This window comes from Enoplosus armatus, chromosome 21 (genome assembly GCF_043641665.1).
Source record: "Enoplosus armatus isolate fEnoArm2 chromosome 21, fEnoArm2.hap1, whole genome shotgun sequence".
NCBI classification, from domain to species: Eukaryota; Metazoa; Chordata; class Actinopteri; order Centrarchiformes; family Enoplosidae; genus Enoplosus; species Enoplosus armatus.
The window spans coordinates 11608587-11627183 of NC_092200.1; the positions used below are offsets into that span (position 1 = coordinate 11608587).

General features: G+C 41.2%; 1 protein-coding gene across 1 annotated transcript in view; it reads left to right on the forward strand.

The window, feature by feature from the left end:
• The window catches only part of myripb (myosin VIIA and Rab interacting protein b), a 90219-nt gene that overhangs the window by 61325 nt on the left and 10297 nt on the right, over window positions 1–18597 (forward strand). Inside the window, exons 3-7 of the mRNA XM_070928352.1 lie at window positions 4482–4618; window positions 14890–14976; window positions 16576–16673; window positions 16950–17030; window positions 17686–17847. Of these exons, the coding sequence (XP_070784453.1) occupies window positions 4482–4618; window positions 14890–14976; window positions 16576–16673; window positions 16950–17030; window positions 17686–17847 (565 nt within the window). The remainder of the gene's footprint in view (window positions 1–4481; window positions 4619–14889; window positions 14977–16575; window positions 16674–16949; window positions 17031–17685; window positions 17848–18597) is intronic.

Consider the following 18597-nt stretch of genomic DNA (forward strand, 5'->3'; position numbering starts at 1 on the left):
AAGGCAAAGTTTCTTTCAGCTCATAGGGCCGAAATTTGATTTGCCACCACGCTGCTGTCATTGAGAAAGACACTGAAACTCCATGGCTTCTCTGACCTTTGACCTCCCTGTGGAGGAGGGAATGGGTAAAGAGACATTTCTCCTTCAGGAATCCGTAAATCCATAAAGTATCATCAAACACAATGCTGATTCTTTTAGTATTCCTTTATATTGCCTTTTGCAATATTTGTTATGTGTGTAAAACCAAACAAACCTACATTTAGGTCATTTGCAAGTAAGAATGTCCAGTTTACTCATATTAACATTGTTGTCAGGTGATTGTTTTCCTTTAATGAGAATTGTACTTTTACTACTCCAATACATACATAGATATCAGCTAAATCTTTATCAGTTAAACTTTACCTTTCAGCTGATATCTCATCATGTCCTCTGTGAACAAATATTAGCATAACATTAGTTTTACTGTCTTATTCCCTCATATAAATTGATTTTTCATGTGTGCCGACAGTTTTATTCCTGGTACACAATGACAGAGTTGATATAAAGAAAGAAAGATTGTACTGGATTTAATAAGTCCTCCAGCCTTTCACTCATTAAGACCTCACAGCTCGAGGGCTTTAACTTCCCCAACATCAGGCACTTTGATCTAACCTTGGAGCTGAGAACAATCTAATTTTTCGTCTTATGTTCTTCTATTAACAAGAACAGCCACTCTGCAAGTCTTCAGAAGAAACTAGAGTCTATTTGATGTTCTGTTAAAGTCAACCCCCACCCTTCTTTCTTCTCGCTTTGCTCCCATCCCTACAGCAGCCTCAACAGAAGCTGAACCAATTCATTAGAAGGCTCAGAAAGTCAATTATGGTAATGGTTCCCTCTGCCAGGGGAGGTGGAGACTCAGCAAAGTTAGATACTTTTTATTGCACTTCTATATATTCTTCTATATATTTTATTTAGACCTCGTTTAGATGTGCAGATCAATCTTCTGAAGTATAGAGGGCAAAGGGCTTGAGGGAAGTGAAGAGGAGAGGATGAGAAGATTCCATGCAGTCGAGCAAAGGCGAAGTGATGATAGAGGAAGGATAGGCCCGGTGTCAGGAGACCATCCGCAGGAATCCCTCTTACTTATTCATGCAGCAGTCGAGCATCAGGGAGTCTCCCAGCCTCATTGTGAAATGTGTATTTGCAGAAGCTCACACAGCAGTGCAGCTCTTGCTTGAAAGCCTCTGCTTATCCACTCTACTCTCCTCCCTTCTTCCTCTCTTTTTTGATCAGATCACTCTAGGGAAGCGATGTCATGCTTCATTCATCGAGACGCCTCTCCCACTGTCCTAAATCCATCTCTCTCTCTCCTTTTTTCCTGAAAGGGAAAGCTTGGCTAATTTCAACAAGTTTGTATAGCTGGCATGGAAGGGAGCAGATGCCTGAGCTGAAGTTTGCATTTACTTATCATCAGTTTTTGTGCCAATTTGAGTGACAGGCAGAGGAGTGAGAGCATTGCACCACCGTGCAACTACATTCAAAGCCAAAATGCATGCACATTAGAAAATATGGTAAAATGAACATATTTGGAAAGTATTGGAAAGAGCAATACTGGCATCCCTATAATACTCGGACTGAATAGCTGACTTTTTTGCCTGGGACATGTAGCTTTAGCCTCAGTCTTTTAGCATGATATCATGCATGTAGCAATCAAGTTCGTATTTAAAACGAGTCAGCTGGAGACAGCATTTTCAAACAATTCATGGAGCTAACATTAACTTAGCTAGCTGTAGCTACAGCTGAGAAAATCTGCCAGAGACAGTTGTCATTTCAGCCACCAAGATCCGGCTAGACAAGAGAAGCCTGCTTTTGTCTGCCTCTGTCTGAAATCATTGTTTCAATTAAAAAATTAAAAGATTTTTGAGTTGTAAATCTGCCATTATCATTGAAAACTGCATACAAGCTGTGCAAGAATGGAGGGCATAGCAACAGTAAAGGGGGGTGGGGTTTGGCAAATCATTTTGAGGGTGTAACCATGCATGCTGCTCAGGTATACAGCTTAATTTGAAAGTTCCACTCAAATAACATATCCACCATATTGCAGCCCTCGCCTGTTCTTCAATCACCTTTTCAGTTCAGAGGTCGCTCCCTGTGGCTCCCTGTGGCTCCGGCTCATTTCAGAGTACAGGTGGAACCTATTTGTATTTCTGCCTTGTGTGATGCTGCCTCAACGCTGCGGTTGCTCTCCCAGATTCATTTCTGTGCCTTCTTCCTCGGGGGAGATAAAAAAAAAGAGCCAGGCCTCTTCGCTGGAGCTCGGCAGCCACCATTAGAGCGAGGTTGACCCGTGGCATGAAATTAAGGAGCTGAGGCCCATTGAGCAGCCCAGCTGATGGAGGCAGGGATAATAAATCCACTGAGAAAGAGGAAGGGAGGTTAAGAAGGAGGGGGGTGGGATGGATGTGGCAGCCCATGCAGCCTCAGGGGCACTCAGGATCCCTTTATTAGCATGGCTATTTTCACCCTCTCCTTCAACGGCCTGTCTCTTCATTGAGCAGAAGCATCAACACACACACACTGAAACAGTCTCTCATGTATGGTGTGTACTCTAACTCTCTTCCTGCTCTTTCATAATGAGGAAGCTGGAGTCAATGACACATGTGGCATGTATGTAGAGTGTGTGTGTCCCTGTTGATTAGAATCCCTGAAAGACTTATTTGACCTTTACTGGACGCGCACAAAATGTTAGTTAGTTGTGTGGGCATCCACAAACCTTTTAGTGGGATAGGTGCTACACAGAAAGGTCAGTGAAATAAAATGAAGAGGTAAAATCATAGCTACCTTAAGGCTGTATTTCATATTATCAACAATTCCCATAAAATGACCAAAACATCTGTGGAGCTCAGCCCCGAGCCCATTCATTCCTCAGGTCTGTGGCACAGAGGAATATCTATATCAGGTATTAACACTTGCTAGTAGGATCAATTCATTATTGATTTAGGTCTTTTCATGGTATTTGTTGACTTTAAGAAAAATCTAGAATATCATCAGCCTCATCTTTTAGATGTTTCGACCAAGCATGGTCTTCATCAGGCAAATACTGTACCCATGTTAAGACAATGAAAAAATGTCATCACCTAATTATTGTATCCATGTGTGTTCTTTGTCAGTAGTAGTTGATAAAAAACATCAGAATTAAAAAGTGTAGAAAAGTCAGTAACTCAAGAAATTATGTTACAGTATCAAAGTCCACTCATTCTATTAAAGAATACACTAATAAAGAAGGTGTCAGGCTAACGAGACCACTGCATGTGAATGCTGACAGCTGAAATACATCGCAAAGCATAGCTGAAAATACAGAAATCTGAAATCTTTCTTTCTTTCTTTCTTCCTTCCTTCCTTCCTTCCTTCCTTCCTTCCTTCCTTTTTGCCAGCATTCACTCTAATAAAGATTACAACAACAATAGTGTGAATCAGCATTCACACTAATTTATTTTTATGCACAAAATGTTCATATATACAAAAAAGGAAACACACATAGGTACACTAATACACTCCTACTACTCAAAAGTTGCACTTATAAAAGCAGTATACAGTATAAGTATATGTAAATATGCGTGTGTGTGTTTCTATAGCATCTTTCAACAACAAGAAAAAAATGTGTACATAACACATGAACAGTGTGTAAATAAATACAGTGTGTTTGTGTGGTTTTGTCTCCTTAAACTGTAAATCTGTCTTTGTGTGTTGTGTTTGTTTAGCCTCAGTAATGTTTGTGACAGTGGCACGAAAAAGCAAAAGAAGAGCAGGAGGGACTGCAAGATTAAACACAAAGTTGGCAGAATTTCATGCAATCCTACGCAACACTGGCGCAAAGGGAGCGCTTTTCTGAGGGCTTTTCATAACCCCCTCCGTTATGAATTACTGCTTATGTAACTGGTTGGCATTCAAGTACCAACCGGCCGTGCACCAGGAAGAAAGGCCTGGAAAATGATGTGACGTCACATCTGAAAACCAAAGCATTCACTGCAGTCATACACAGTACACTACGCAGCTTGGATTCTGCATAATATCATTGTAAACAAATACTTTTCATATCTTTGATACAGCCTCCACAGAGAGAATAAGGCACCATTGAATCACTTTAAAAAGCCAATTATTTCATATCAAAGAGCAGGGCTTTAAATATGACAGCCACAGTTGTGCCTGACTCAAATTTTATTGGATTGTATTCCAATAAGAATAAGAAAGGCTTCATTCTTTATTAAAATAATTTTAAAAGTCTAGATCTGGTTACCTACACTTAAATAATGAAAAGACACTCAATTTAAGCAGATTTTAATGGAAGTCTTGGCTTGAACTCAAAGTTATAATCCTGGTGTAATTATAATAAATGTTGATTCCTGCCAGTTTCTTGGCCATCTGTTCATTTTTGACTTAATATCATGTTTTCTTTCTTTCTTTCTTCCCTCCTCCCTCCCCTCTTCCTTTCTTATCTGCAGGATTTTAAGGACACAGTCGCTGGAATGGTATTATAACAATGTGAAGAGTCGCTTCAAGAGGTTTGGCAGCGCCAAGGTTTTGAAGACTCTTTACAGAAAGCACATTATAGAGAGAGGAGCACTCTCCGATCTCCCAGGTAACTTCATCCATTTGTGTTTTTTTTTAATCAGCCATGCATGCTCTTTGTTTTTGATTGTAGAGCCTTCTGTCTCCGTGCAACATTGTGTCATGTTGTGATGAAAGCAATTTTGCCGATTTGGCCAGAGACGCAAAATAACTTCCTCAACTTGAAAAAAAAATTGCTTCATTTGAGATTGAGATTTTGGTTGGACATAAACACAGGAGTAAACACAGACAAGCTCACTTGATTGCTCATTAGTTTGCTTTGTTAAATGATCACTCACTTTGTTTCACACATTTTGTTCTCTCACTGGCTGAGTCACTTAATTACTTTCTCACTGGTGTGTAGAAACACATATTTTACCACAGACACACACACACACACACACACACACACACACACACACACACACACACACAGGGTTAAGTTCAGTGTGGTTACATGGAACTGTTTGTATTTTCACTCTTTTTACACTTGGTTAATTCATTTAATCATTTAATCACAGCATTGTTTATTTGAGTTGAGGAAACCACTTTCTCCCATGGCTGCAGTATAATTTTGAAAGCACTCCTTGTTGCTGTTGCACCTGTGGATGTGATGTGCATTTTCTATGTGTGAGTCAGGCAGTGTTGGTGCTTGTGTGTCAGTGTTGATGGTGACAGACTATGGGTGAGCTGCCCCGCAGGACTCAGGACCTGCCTGTTAATCCCTGCGGTGGCTCAGGCCACTTTGCGTCCTCTGTGAATTGTTCCCGTGCAGGACAGCAGCAGGGCAGCTTTTATCCAGCATCCCCCGCTCCAGATAACATTGTTTTGACCTGGCTGCAACATGATCGGTCTGCCTTTGCGGCTGACTACGATTATTTCAAACCCTGGTACATGGGATTAAATGGATGTGCGCAGAGGGGATAAATCAGGTCAGACTTGAGGTAGAACTGGATGAGGCTGAGATGACGGCATGTTTAGGAATACACTTTGACCACAACTGAAGTTTATTTTGTTTGTAATGTATAAAGTGATATGGTAGGCCTGAGTGATATGGACAAAATGAATACTATGCAACCCACACAGTAGAGGATTACAGCTACAGTATAACTAGCTGGCAATGCTAGTACAATTTATGTCTGTTATTATAGCAACATTATCACATTTCCCTTTTTGCAGACAGCACGTCTGGCCATTGTGAAAGCCATGACTATCTTTACGGGCTAAAATAGCTAGATTTGGCTCACTGGAAATCTAAAAATATGTTGGTCAGAAAGAAGCTTATAAGTATTTAGCCTAATAACATGGTACATAAGTTCGGTTCAGTTCAGATCTTATTGTCCTGCAAGAGGAAAGTATTTTTTGCAGCAAGGCAGCACAAAAACATTAACACCTCCAGCTGACAGACATTTTTGACATTTTATAGTTAATGTACTTCATTTTACTAACATGATAGATCTCCACTCTGAGTAGGAATCTTTCCCAGGATAACCATGATTGTTGTTGATTCTCCTTCTAAACCTCCAGTTTTCTGATTTTCTCTCCACTTTTCTCCCCCTAATCATCTATCCTCCTCCTGCCCCCTTACCACTCCACTCGTACTAGCTCTCTACTTTCCTCTATTTTCTGCTCTCCTCTCCTCTCCTCTCTTACATCATCTCGGGTGGAGATGGAAGGATTATGTGACTCGGCTGCTGGTCTCCCAGCTCACATGCGCCCAGCAGATTATACCGCTTCCAATGCTCAAACACATCGCCGCTCCCGCTAACTGGCTAGCTGACTTGCCATATGATTATGGATATACTGTTTTGTGTGTGCATGTATAGGTCCTGTGTGGTGCTTATGTGTATCTAGATATTGAAGCCTCAGTCAGGTCTTGTACAGGAGAACCTAAGACTTATTGGCTGGAAAAGATCTGGCATCGTTTTTTTCACCTTTAACCCACCTCCTTTATGTTATATATCAAATTGAATTAAAAAGAATTGTGAAAATGTCAAAAGAAAAAAAAAGCCAAGGCTAGACCTGTCAAAAATATGACTGTTTTAACAAGTCTATAACAGCAACAGATTATCATGATGTGTTTCAAGATGTCTGTGCTTTCAATAGAGCAGAATATTATGAGATTCTAGTTCAGCAAGTAAATCAGCACTAGATTGGAAAAAAAATCAATTAGATAAAGATGTTGCTCATTAACAAGCTGATGTTACGCCATTTCGCTCGGTCTACTTTGCTCCAAGAAAAGGAGCTTTTGTTATTTTTGCCCAGAAGCTCTGCCAGAGAGTCTTAACACTGTTCTCCTCTCTTTATGCATATAGGAAAAGCAGCCACAGGAATGTAAAACATCCTCGTAAACTGTTTCCCAACCATATGTGAAATATAGGCTGCATCTATACGTGTGCTAGTAAAGAACGTTTCATTTTTTTAATTTATTGCCAAGGGGCCAATGCTTGTGAAATCAATTCTGCACAAGTGTAAAATGGCAGCTGACATGACAGTCGGCGAGAGAGATGTGGCTGTTTTACATCCGTCATGTCCCCAAAGAGAATGTGTGACCTTCAAACCAACAGGAAGAGAACGGGGGAGCGAACGTTTTATACTTCCGTGTCCATCATCTCTGGTGGAAGGGAGTAATGCTCCTGTGTGACCTGTAACAAATACCATACCACCCTCTGTGTGTATATATATGTGTGTGTGTGTGTGTGTGCAGGAGGAAGTGAGAGCGTTGCTCTGCATGATAGATGTGGCCCCTGGAGAGTTTTAACATTAAACATGGATGAAGTGTTGTTGGCCATGTACTGCAACAAGGAACAAATAACATATCAGAGAAGAAAGAAAGAAGACTTAAATGGAATCATCCATCTATTTTCCCTTTTTGCTTGAGCAGCGGAATTTCCTTTTATTTTCATAACTGATCCAAGTGCCTCATTAAGTGGATCAGCAGATGCCAGGCACTGATCCGAGTACCTATTGAATTAGTAATTAATGCCTTGACGCCTGTATAGCATGAAATGAAACAAATGAATATGCACTGCAGTTGTGTTTACTCATACATTAATAAATCCTGAACTGTCACAGAAAACAGTGGACACACTGTATAGTGCTGTGGTAAAAGATTATAGAAATAAAAACTGTTCTTTCAAGTAAGATAAGCTCATGGAGCAAATGAAAATAACAATATCAGGGCAAGCGTCTAAGCACATTCTTGGGATTAAGCTAGTCAATAGGCTTAATACAGAAGAGTTAAAAAATCAACATGTAAGGTCATTACCTCAAAATACATTTGCTTTCTTGCCAAGAATTAGATGAGAAGATCGATACAACTCTCATGTCTGTACACTAAATTTGAAGCTACCGCCTGTGGCCGGTTAGCATAGCTTAGCATAAAGACTGGACACGGAAAGCAGCTAGTCTGGCTCTGTCCAAAGGTGACAAAATCCACCTACCAGCGACCTAAAGCTTAATAATCAACACGTTATATCTTTGTTTAATCTGTACCAAAAAAAGGTGTACAACACGTAGCTTTACAGGGGTTTATGTGCCGGACAAACTCCCGGTGACAAGACTCCAGGAAGCTGCCAAGCTGCCTGGCTAAGAAATACTCTGACACATAACAACAAAAAAGATATAATATGTTAATTAGTGAGCTTTAGAGGTGCTGGTAGACAGATTTTGTTGCCTTCTGACAGAACCAAGCTAGCAATTTCCCTCTGTTTCCAGTCTTTGTGCTAAGCTAAGCTAACCAGATGCTGGATGTAGCTTCCTATTTACCGTACAAGCATGAGAGTGGTATCAATCTTCTCATCACACTCTCAACAAGAAATTAATAAGTGTATTTCCCAAAATGTTGAACTATTCCTTTAAAGTTTATTTGAGGACTCGTGCAGACATATCGAGTCTCTACTTTTTCGTATTTCTTATCTCTATACTTTGCTGTGGCTTTGTGTCTCTCTAGAATTCATCCGAGGGGTTTTACATTTGTTTCCACCGTTATAAATCGGTATAAGCACACTGGCTAATACTTTTACTTTTACTTTTTTTTTATTTTTGTAACAGCTCAGCTTTTCGTTTAATATCTCTATCACAGAGTCACTTTTATACATCACTCTCTACCTCTCTAGTTTGATTTTATAGTATAGCATCATAAAATTCACCATGAAATGCAATGTGATGAGTCTGTTATGAAGTATCAAAAGTAGGAATGGTGATTTTTTTTTTTTTTAACACCAAAATCTCATTCATTTCAAACCGGGAATTACTGTTGTCCCACTTTTCTCCTGCCTTTTGTGTTTGCTGTCACATCCTTCCAAATGTCTGTGGGAGGCTTCCCACCTATCCAGTAAGACGAAGTTGACTCGAGAAATGCTCAAACATATTATCACCTCCAAACATGCTATTCTCTCTGGTGGGAAAATTCAGAGAGAGAGAGGAGAAGCAGAGGAAAAGCTGTGCAGTGTTTTGAAGCGTCTTTTCAGTCCGATAACAAACGAAGAGATGACGTCCTTGTGTGTGTGCACATCTGTCTGTGTGCATGTGTGTCTGCACTATATGTCTGGCGTTAATACGGCTAGACAGAGACTCAACCAAACCTGATGGCATCAGAGAATGCAATGATGCACTTTATAACCAGGCAAGACAGGTTTCAAAAAGACAAAGTTATTTTTCTTTGTCTTTGATGTACAATTACTTTAAATTTTTGGCAGTAAAAAAAAAAATACTCTGTCAATCAATCCATTTTTCTTCACTGTATGTGCTTCATGTGTGCTTGTGTTTTTACGCTCTGGAGGTTTGATTCCGTGTCTGGATAGCTACACATGCTCGACCAGAGCTGCAGTAAATTAAAGTATGTGTAGAAAATGAGTCAGTAGACAGATGACTAGAGATAAACACAGGAACGGCATCAATTTCTGTGTCCATTTCCAAAGCTGAGAGGTTATATTTCCATTTCAGAGTCAGATTGTTGTTGGCTTATGGGTCATTTGATTGTATTTTGTGGTGATCGTGGAAAGTTTTTCTCCATCATCACATCTCCATCGCCATTATGCTACGTTTATGAGCCAGTGACAAAGTCTGACGTGGGCTTTCATTTGAGCTGTAAAATCAAACCCAAACATTGCAGAATAAACAAATATGAACTCTTAACAGGTGCTGCAACCTTGCAAATGGGATCATTGTTCAGTGTTAATTAAGGCTTTCCCTCCACAGATCTGTAGATGTGTCTCTGAAATCCTAGTTCACTCTTTGGCCCAATTTTTATTTTGTGTCATTATGCTGAACAACCGGTTGCAAATTCTACCACTTTGTGTGGACTGACCAAGGTCAGATAATGAATCTCCAATTCATTTACATTTTTCTAGCTGTGGGGACTAAGGGTTAGGGTTTTTTTTGGTTTGTTTTTGTTTTTTTTACAGCTGTTGGTTGTAGCAAAGCTAAATTAATACAAATACTAGTCACTGTGGTTATATCAGGAAAGTAGAATAGGAAAAGAGGATAGTGCACTATGCTGCTGATCCATTTCTGTCCAATGAGTGGTTACTTAGCCAATACCTGTCTCAACCTTCAACACTGAAATGGCGGTGCTGTAGGTTAGATGTGGCTAATCTAGTGGTTCAGTGCCAGGACAATGTGAACATCGACCTTGTTTCTGCTGCTCTTCTCCTCTGCCAAAATAGTGAAGCAGAATGTAGCAACAAAACACAAGGACTTCCTGATTCACCTGGTCTTTCAAGAGATTTACTAATTCAAGGCTTAAAGCAGCACCTTAAAAGATAAACCTGCTGTAAGGTGACTCAAGCACTTTAGACCACCGCGGATGAATCGCCACTTTTTGGGTCATTGCTATTGTCTGTGTCCTTTTGAGCTGAAAGCTTGGTGACTCAGAGTACAGTGCTCTGTCTGTAGGGATTGGAGGGCAGAATGTTAAACAGGAGCCCAGAGCCACTGCTGTCGAAAAGCAAACAAACTACAGGGCTCGGACCACATTGTTGTCAAGAATGCATCTGACTATTTGTGTGGTGCTTACACCCATGTACACAGCTTGCCTGCATTCATGGACATATGTGTGTAGAATGAAGGAGATGTACTGAAAGCTCTGACCTTTGTCTGCACAGTTTGCATTCACAATGGTATCTGAATCACATTTACCTCCTTAGTCTGATCGGTTTTTCAGGGGTATTTTGTATATTTTTTGGCATTTGGGGCATATACATACATACAAAATGCATTTGAAATGGGAAATAGCCATTCATTTTACAACATACTAACATGCTGTGTTTAATCATAATATAGCTCACACTTTTTTAAATCTGCTGGAAACAGAAGACAATGGTGCCATTTCAACCAGTCCAACATTAATATTTCAATTATTGAGCTTTTTGCTCCATTGTTTTATGTTTTTGTTGCATGCAGTGGTTTGTGTGGGGCTAACATTTTCTTCTGCTGTTGGCTGCATGGTGGGCTCTTTTCATTCTGGGTAATTTTCTGCTGCGTTGTTCTTAATCAGATATATGCATTAGAAGGAATAGACCAATTGGGCTCCTTTTAAGTCACAGGGGCCTGCAGGTGACAATAGTTGCATTATGAAAATGTAAAAATTAAATTAAAAAAGCTATTGCTAATTACTGGAGACATTTGCTCCTTCATTTTGAATTCCACCTCCATCATTTGAACTTTAAAGGCCATGTTGGCCCTGGGACCAATTTATTTCTGCACATACGCACCAAGACACACACTTGTGAATGCTGCAAGCACCACCTGTGGGTCAGTATTATGGATAACAAATATTCAGCATTTCATAAGAGTGCAGTTTTGAAAAACACCCTATTTCATTTGACTTGTGGTTTATTTTTATGACAGATTTAAATTACACTGGCATCATGTCCACAAAAGGTGAGAAAAAGCGTTATCTCCCAAATAAAAGAAACTGAGCGCTGGTTTGTTTACTTTCCACTACCTCCCAGCCTGTCGTGATGTAAGCAGACATCCTGTCGGTTCAGCCGTTGTTCTGAAGACAGTGTTTATGAGACTGTGTGTGCTGCCAGATGCTGCATTGTAATTGAAAGGAAACCGTCTGGACTCTCCTTCCTCCTCCTGCTGCTGCTGCTGGCACTTCAGGAACGTTAGCTCTAAGTGGAGCTTTACTGGCTCATTTATTTATACACTCTCCTTTTTTGTTCCCTCTGTCTCTCTGTCTTTCACTCAACTTCATCCCCTCAATGAACACGCAATTTGCAAAAAATCTCTACATTTTTGGCATAATTCTTTGATTTCTTTGGCATCAAATGCTCCCATCAAACCATATACAGTGAATTGGACTCTCTAAATTGCCCCATTGGGCCACGGCACTGGCGTGTCGTCTCACACACACACACACACACACACACACACACACACACACACACACATACACATACACATACAACACACATTTGCACACTAACTTGCGGTGTGCAGACAACCTTGCAGATGCAGGCCACCACTGTCGCCTATGTGGTTACCATGGCAATATCGAGCGACTTCCTCCTCCACTCCCCTGAGTGGCGGGAATGGCAAGTGATGAGGAACAAACGTGAGACGATGGTCATGGAGAGAAAATACAGAAGTTGGACATGAGGAGGAATATACTGGACTGAGACACACACACACACACACACACACACTCTGACCTTCCATCGCATCTGTAATGACAAGGCAGCAGCGCCACTCTGTTGTGTCACACGTATCATTGCTGCCTTGTCATATGTGTAAAAGTACAGAAGTACTATCAGCAAAATATTATTCAGTATTAACAGCAGAAATACTCATTATGTATCAGTGTTTTTACTACATATAGGATATTATTTTATTATTGTTACACATGGTGTAATATGTAAGAGGCATTTGTATTTGGAGTTGGAGCTAGAAGTCTCAATCAGCAAAGTAACCACAGCTGTCAGATAAGTTACCCAATAGAAGGGACTAAACAACACACACAGGTACATTTTCTTGCTTGACCAAAATAAATATATAGGACTGCTTGCTGCAGGCTGCATCCATATGACTGACAAGTGACAGCAGCACTCGAATATCTCACAGATGGCCAAGTGATGCTGACAGGCTGCTGTGACAGAGGTTGACATTGGTATGTAAACAGTGCAGAGCCGGTGTCGGCGTGGGATGAATTATCAGGATACCCAGTCCTCAGGGGCTTTCTTAGTCTGTATATTTGTGTATCAGCTTCCCTGTGTCTCTGTCGGTGTGTGTTTGTGTGTGCTGCCCACCTGTCTGTGTTTGATTCCTGCGACTCACTTTCCCTGACAGCAGAACTATTGTGTCTACATTGTCCTGAGCTGCTGCAGGTAATTTCCCCACCCATTGTCCCCTTCCACACTGCTGGAAACTATAATTCAGCTCTAACCAAGCGAGAACAGTACAGCTCTTTTTAACGCTGCTTCAGTCAGAGAGAGACAACTCTGGTAGTGAAGGACGGGTGGAGCGTGTAATGGTTTGGAGACTTGTTACACCGTGCTACGACTGGGAGGACTGGCATCGAAATGGAGATACACAGGACAAATCAAATACACACTCCTCAAATTGGAGCTGGACGCACACACACCTTTTGGGTGTAGCTACAGCTGTTGCCCGTAGTTAGATGTGTAGAGAAACCTCAAACATTGTCTTTTGTGGCTGAGTTACAGCGTGTCACTGCATGTCACAGTGAAGTAATGTAAGAGCTTGTGATTGCTGGCTTACAGGCTCCGCACTAAAACGTTGCAGTGCTTTGACAAACAGCAGTTCATCTTGCAGTAAAGCCGAAATAGTATAACATATCTGACAGCTGGCTGCATTACTGCTGCTGTCAAGGGAGGGAAAAAGAAGAAAATGGCTTCTTTGATTTTGATGTATTTGTTTTTATTTGCCTGGCTTCATACTTTCATGTGTTGGGCTCAGTACAACCCTTCTGAAATTATCTTATTAAGTTTATTGCTGTTTTATGCAAAATATGCGTATTTTAGTAAGACACACACTTGTGGCAGACACCAAGTCCAACGGCAACAATGTGGCGTAGAAGAGTGACGGCTGTGCATGCGGCTGTATTCCTGGCCGTGTTACAGTCAGCTATGGCAGAGATCGGTGAGTGACTCTGGCTCCTTGCGGCCTGACTCGCACCAAACCACCGCGGGCATTCGACTGTCTCTGTGCACTCAGCCAGAAACTGTTGCCTGTCCAACAGGAGCAGCAACAGGACACTGTCAACTAGATTAATGTTGGAGGCGATGAGACCGGCCAAGGATGGCAGTCATGGAGTTTGGTTGTGGAACAAGGCCTGGGTTTTGGATCGGAGGTTTGGGTGTGGTTTTGGCTCCGATTAGTGGATGGAAATGAGCTAAAAGTGAGGACCAGAGGTGGAGATGGAGCCAGGGTGCTCTTGTGTTTTGTCTGGATCGGTGTTTGAGAATGGGTATGTCTGTGGTCAGGGGGATGAGGTGGAAATGTACCTGGAGTGTGGTCAGTCAGAGGACTTACTTCCCCCATTCCAGAGCATTATATTCCACCTTGGTGGTCTGGCAAATCCCTCTCCTGCACTGTGCTGACAGTTTGTCTTCTTAATTAGCTGTATGTCCATTTATATTCTCTTCATTTTTACAGCTGGGCTGATGAGAAGGCACAGGAGAAATGTCTAACAGGAGTTAATGGGCCACTAAGGGAATATGTGGTTTTGAAGGCGGGGATGCTGTAACCACTACACCTTCTCTGGGCTTTCACGACTCTTTAAGTAGACCTGTCTAAGAATTACAATCACAAACTTTCCATTTTGGGTCACACAAATGTCCCTTTGCTGTAACTCTAGATTACGGAGTTTGTTTGAAAAAGACACTTACATAAATATAGCACTAACTCACAGAGGACTCGGCCTGAATGAGCTACAACATACAAAAAGTATGCTACATGCTGAAGCTTATGTGCACTGAGAGTACGCCTGTGATAATTCCCAGTGTGTGAGCAGTCGTTTTCTTTCAACTGTCATTTTGTTTCTTCTTTTGTTTTCTTTTAATGCACAATAGGGACAGTAGAAGAAACAAGTCAATGCAATTGACAAGATGACAAACTGGAGTTGGGAATACAGTTGACGAGAGTACAAAAAGGGGTTTTAGTGGCATTGTGCACAGTGTAACCTACTTTTAATGTGGCAACAGTGTAAAGGAATGTGCAGCTACATTATTATATGGTATGATATGAGCAGAATATTTGCATTTCTGTGACAGGTGTCAGTTTGAAGGCTTTTATCTGAGGGCTTCATTTGTCTTCTCTCGCTCCCTCTTTTAGAAAGCAGTGTTCACGAGGGAAGCACCGGCAACGACAATGATGGCAGCATCTGTGGCAGCGACTCCGCCTTCTACAAACAGAGTGAAGGTGAGAGATGCGGTGATGAACGGGCAGCATTTTGTGGCGGTGCAGATGGGTAATTTCAGCCACAATTATAATCGACATTATCTTTTCCACTCTACAGTTGTTGTGTTGCCTGCTGTGCCATATTGATTTTTTTTCGCCATTTGTCCCTTTTCCCATTTTCTTAAAAGGTTGAGCTTTTATGTTTATTGCTCATTAATTGTTGTCGCGTGTTTAGGGGAGGATGGGTGGGGGGGTCACATCAGTGCTACACAACACTAGTGACAGTCCTCTCTCTGCACACACATTCAAATTCACACACAAACACACAAAAATCCACTCAATACACGTAAAACCCCCGTCTCGCACAAATGCACACACACATAAATTACAGCCTCCTACACACCACAGACAACAAATTTAGACACCCATGCTTGCGCATTTTACTGCACACACACACCTTCATGCACAAATAAATATGCCAACAACCAAATAGCCCCAACCTAATGATAAAGCTAATTTAATTTGTTTGCCTGTAATTATGAGTTGTTCATGCAATGACCAAGATCTGCCATTTAGATAATGGCAGCCCTTGAGAAGCCCACAGACAAACGGTCTCTATGTGTGTGTGGGATCTGTGTTTGTGTAGTTATTTCCAGTATGAAAGAAATTTTCATTTCAACTTTTGGCTAAAGGGCTAAAGCTAGGAATAATAGTTGTTTAGAGCAAAGGTTCCCAACCTTTTCTGCTGTTGACCCCTTTAAAGAGTGCTCCACCGATTTAGCACTGAACTTCTAAAACCCTATCGGACTCATGATGGACAGTTTAAAAAAAAGGATCCAAATTTCAATTGATGCAGCAGAACCAGAGATATCGTCTCTATACCGTCTTTATTTCATGCATGCTTCTTCCTTGTCAAAACCAGATGCCTACATTACCCACAACGCAATGCGACTGCAGACAGTCCAATCAGAGATTCAGGTGTGCTATGCTAGTAGCAGCGAACGTAGCTTCAAGCCGCTGGCCTCAAGCAGAGTTGAGGAGCAGGTTACAGAGGTCTGTAACATTACTTCCTTCTAACTCCTCACCCGCACATAATTTTCATTGTCAAACTTGTAGTCCTCAGACCCAACTAATGCTTTACGCAGCTCCCTCTGGAGCCACAAAATGCTTTATACAACCTTTTTTTTTTACATATTTAGTAGCACTCCCCAAGACCTGTAATAGACTCAATGTATACAATCAGTGGAGTTCCCCTTCAAAAGGATGTTGTGTGAGCCCTTGTCACAGCTTCCATATGTCCACCAAAGAGTCATTTGTCCCTCGAACTTCTCAGATAGTTTCACATGAAAACACATTAGAGTCCACTAGACTGTCAATATTTCACAAAAAACTAAGATTACTGTAGGGAAAAATCATAAAATACATCAATCATCTTATGACCCTTCAGATTTATCTCGTGACCTATTGGAGGGGTTGCGACCCGCAGGTTGGGAACCCTTTGATTAGAGTAGGAGTTAATTATTAATTAGCTATATGTGTCGGGCAGGGGTTATCTGTAGGTTGTTACATAGGTTTGATATCTCTGAAATGTTCCTGTGTGGGTGGTGTGTGTGACATTAGGACACAGTATGGCAGAGACGCTCACAGTCGCCCTGCGTGTTGCTGAGGAGGCTATAGAGGAGGCCATCGCTAAGGCAGAGGAGTTCAGTGACAGCTTGGTGAGACATTCCTCTGTTCCTCTTCTCCTTCTTTCTTGCTCTCTCTCTCTTTTCCATTTGCTCTCCATTCCCCTCTTTTCTCTCCCCACCTTCTCTGTCATGGCCTCTTACTTCCATCCTCTCCTCTTGCCTCCCTCTCGGTCTCAGTATCAGCGCGATGCAGTCATGGTTTTTGGCTAAGACGTCCCTCTCCTGGCAATTGACTGTCGCTTTGAACAGAATATGTGTATATATATATGTGTGTGTGTGTGTGTGTGTGTGTGTGTGTGTGTGCAGGAGAAGCAGAATGAGGCTCGGTATCTGCGGGACCACAAAGAGGAGCTCATAGAGGAACTTGCCACAACTATTGTACAAAAAGTAGGTTGAGTAAGAGTACGTCTTATATTTGAATGTTTACTTTCCCCTTAAGTGAAGTCAACCTCATTCAAGAAAATGAAAATGTAATACATCAAGCAAGGTCCCACCTCTGTCTTCCCTTTGACAATGTTAAACAAAAGCATTTCCATTGATATTAAACTTTGGTAGAGAGATGGCACAGGAACGCAGAAAATTAAAGTTCTCCTCTTTTGAAATTGGAATTACAGCACCATATGAGAAAAGGGCAGAAAGCCTTTGAATATGATATATTAGTTGGAATTAAGATTCAAAGTTTTAATCATGTCTCCTAATTTGCATACACATAGTGAGTGGAGACAAAGTTTGCAGTTGTTTGATTGCTTTTCAGTTTTAATTAACATTTGTTGGCCATCAAGTCTTTGAAGGTGAAGTAAAGAAATGTTTTTATCTCCACTTTGAGGATGTCGGTGCATAATATTACATGAGAATTCAAATGGAAACTGGATTATTGGTTTTAAAGTTTCATTATAACAAATTATTCATGCCTAAGTGTAATGGGATTGCATTTTCATTTTTCTAATTTATTATTTAAATAAAGCTCGCTATATGCTCACAAACCTTGCAGCTCTCTCATTTTGTCTTCTTTCACTTCCTTCTTCCTCTATTTCCTTCTCAGATCATCCAGAGGAGGAAGCGTTCAGAGATGCAGACAGAGTACGACTTTGTCTGGCCTCAGCCTCAGTCCCTGATCCAGCCCAGTGAACTCCCCTCTCCATCTCAGCCTCAAGTGTCTTCACAAGGACCACAGGACCCCCTCAAGACCTCCTACTCCCTCTGGGTCAGTCTCTCAAACAGTTAAAATGCCAGCCATATCCGGTGAAGTCAAAACAAAATCGTCCTGCCGGCGGGTGTAAACTGCTGAGTCTTGACCAGAACTCTTCTATTGTGTTTAAAGAAGGGTGGTTTGTTTTTTCCCAGTGATCAAGCTGTACAGTTCTCACTTCATTTCACAGCACATTCAGTGTAATGTTCCTCTGTCTGTGTTTTGGTATGTGTTCCTCTGGGTGGACCAGCCGCAGTTTAAAAAACACAGGAATGTTGTGTTTGGCAGAAAATCACTTTAACCTTTCAGTAGCACGGCCACATATGTGGTGACATGTAGCATTGTATGTCTTTCTTTGCCTGATATCCTCTCTGGATCTGTTGTATTGAAATCCAGTGGTGAGACTGTTAATTTGCAGGATTAAGGTGTGGATTTTGATGCTGTTCTGGATCCATATGCAAACAAAAAACTTTAAAGTAACTAATTTAGAGGATTGGTTGGACTTGGCAGACACTTTGAGTTTCATCTGCTGTATGTTTTGCCATTTTCCTCAGGATAAATGGAAAATAGACCACCAAGCAACAAAATAGACCCATAGGTTTGTTTTGCTGTGGATTTCCCCCTTAAGTAGGCAAACGCAAAGCATTACAAATGTGATTTGAACCCATTCTGATTGGTACCTGAGAGTGGGCCAGAAGAAAATTCAAAGAAGACAGTTTACCTAGCATCTTTTCACTAAATGCTCCAGGTTTGAGAAAAGTCCAC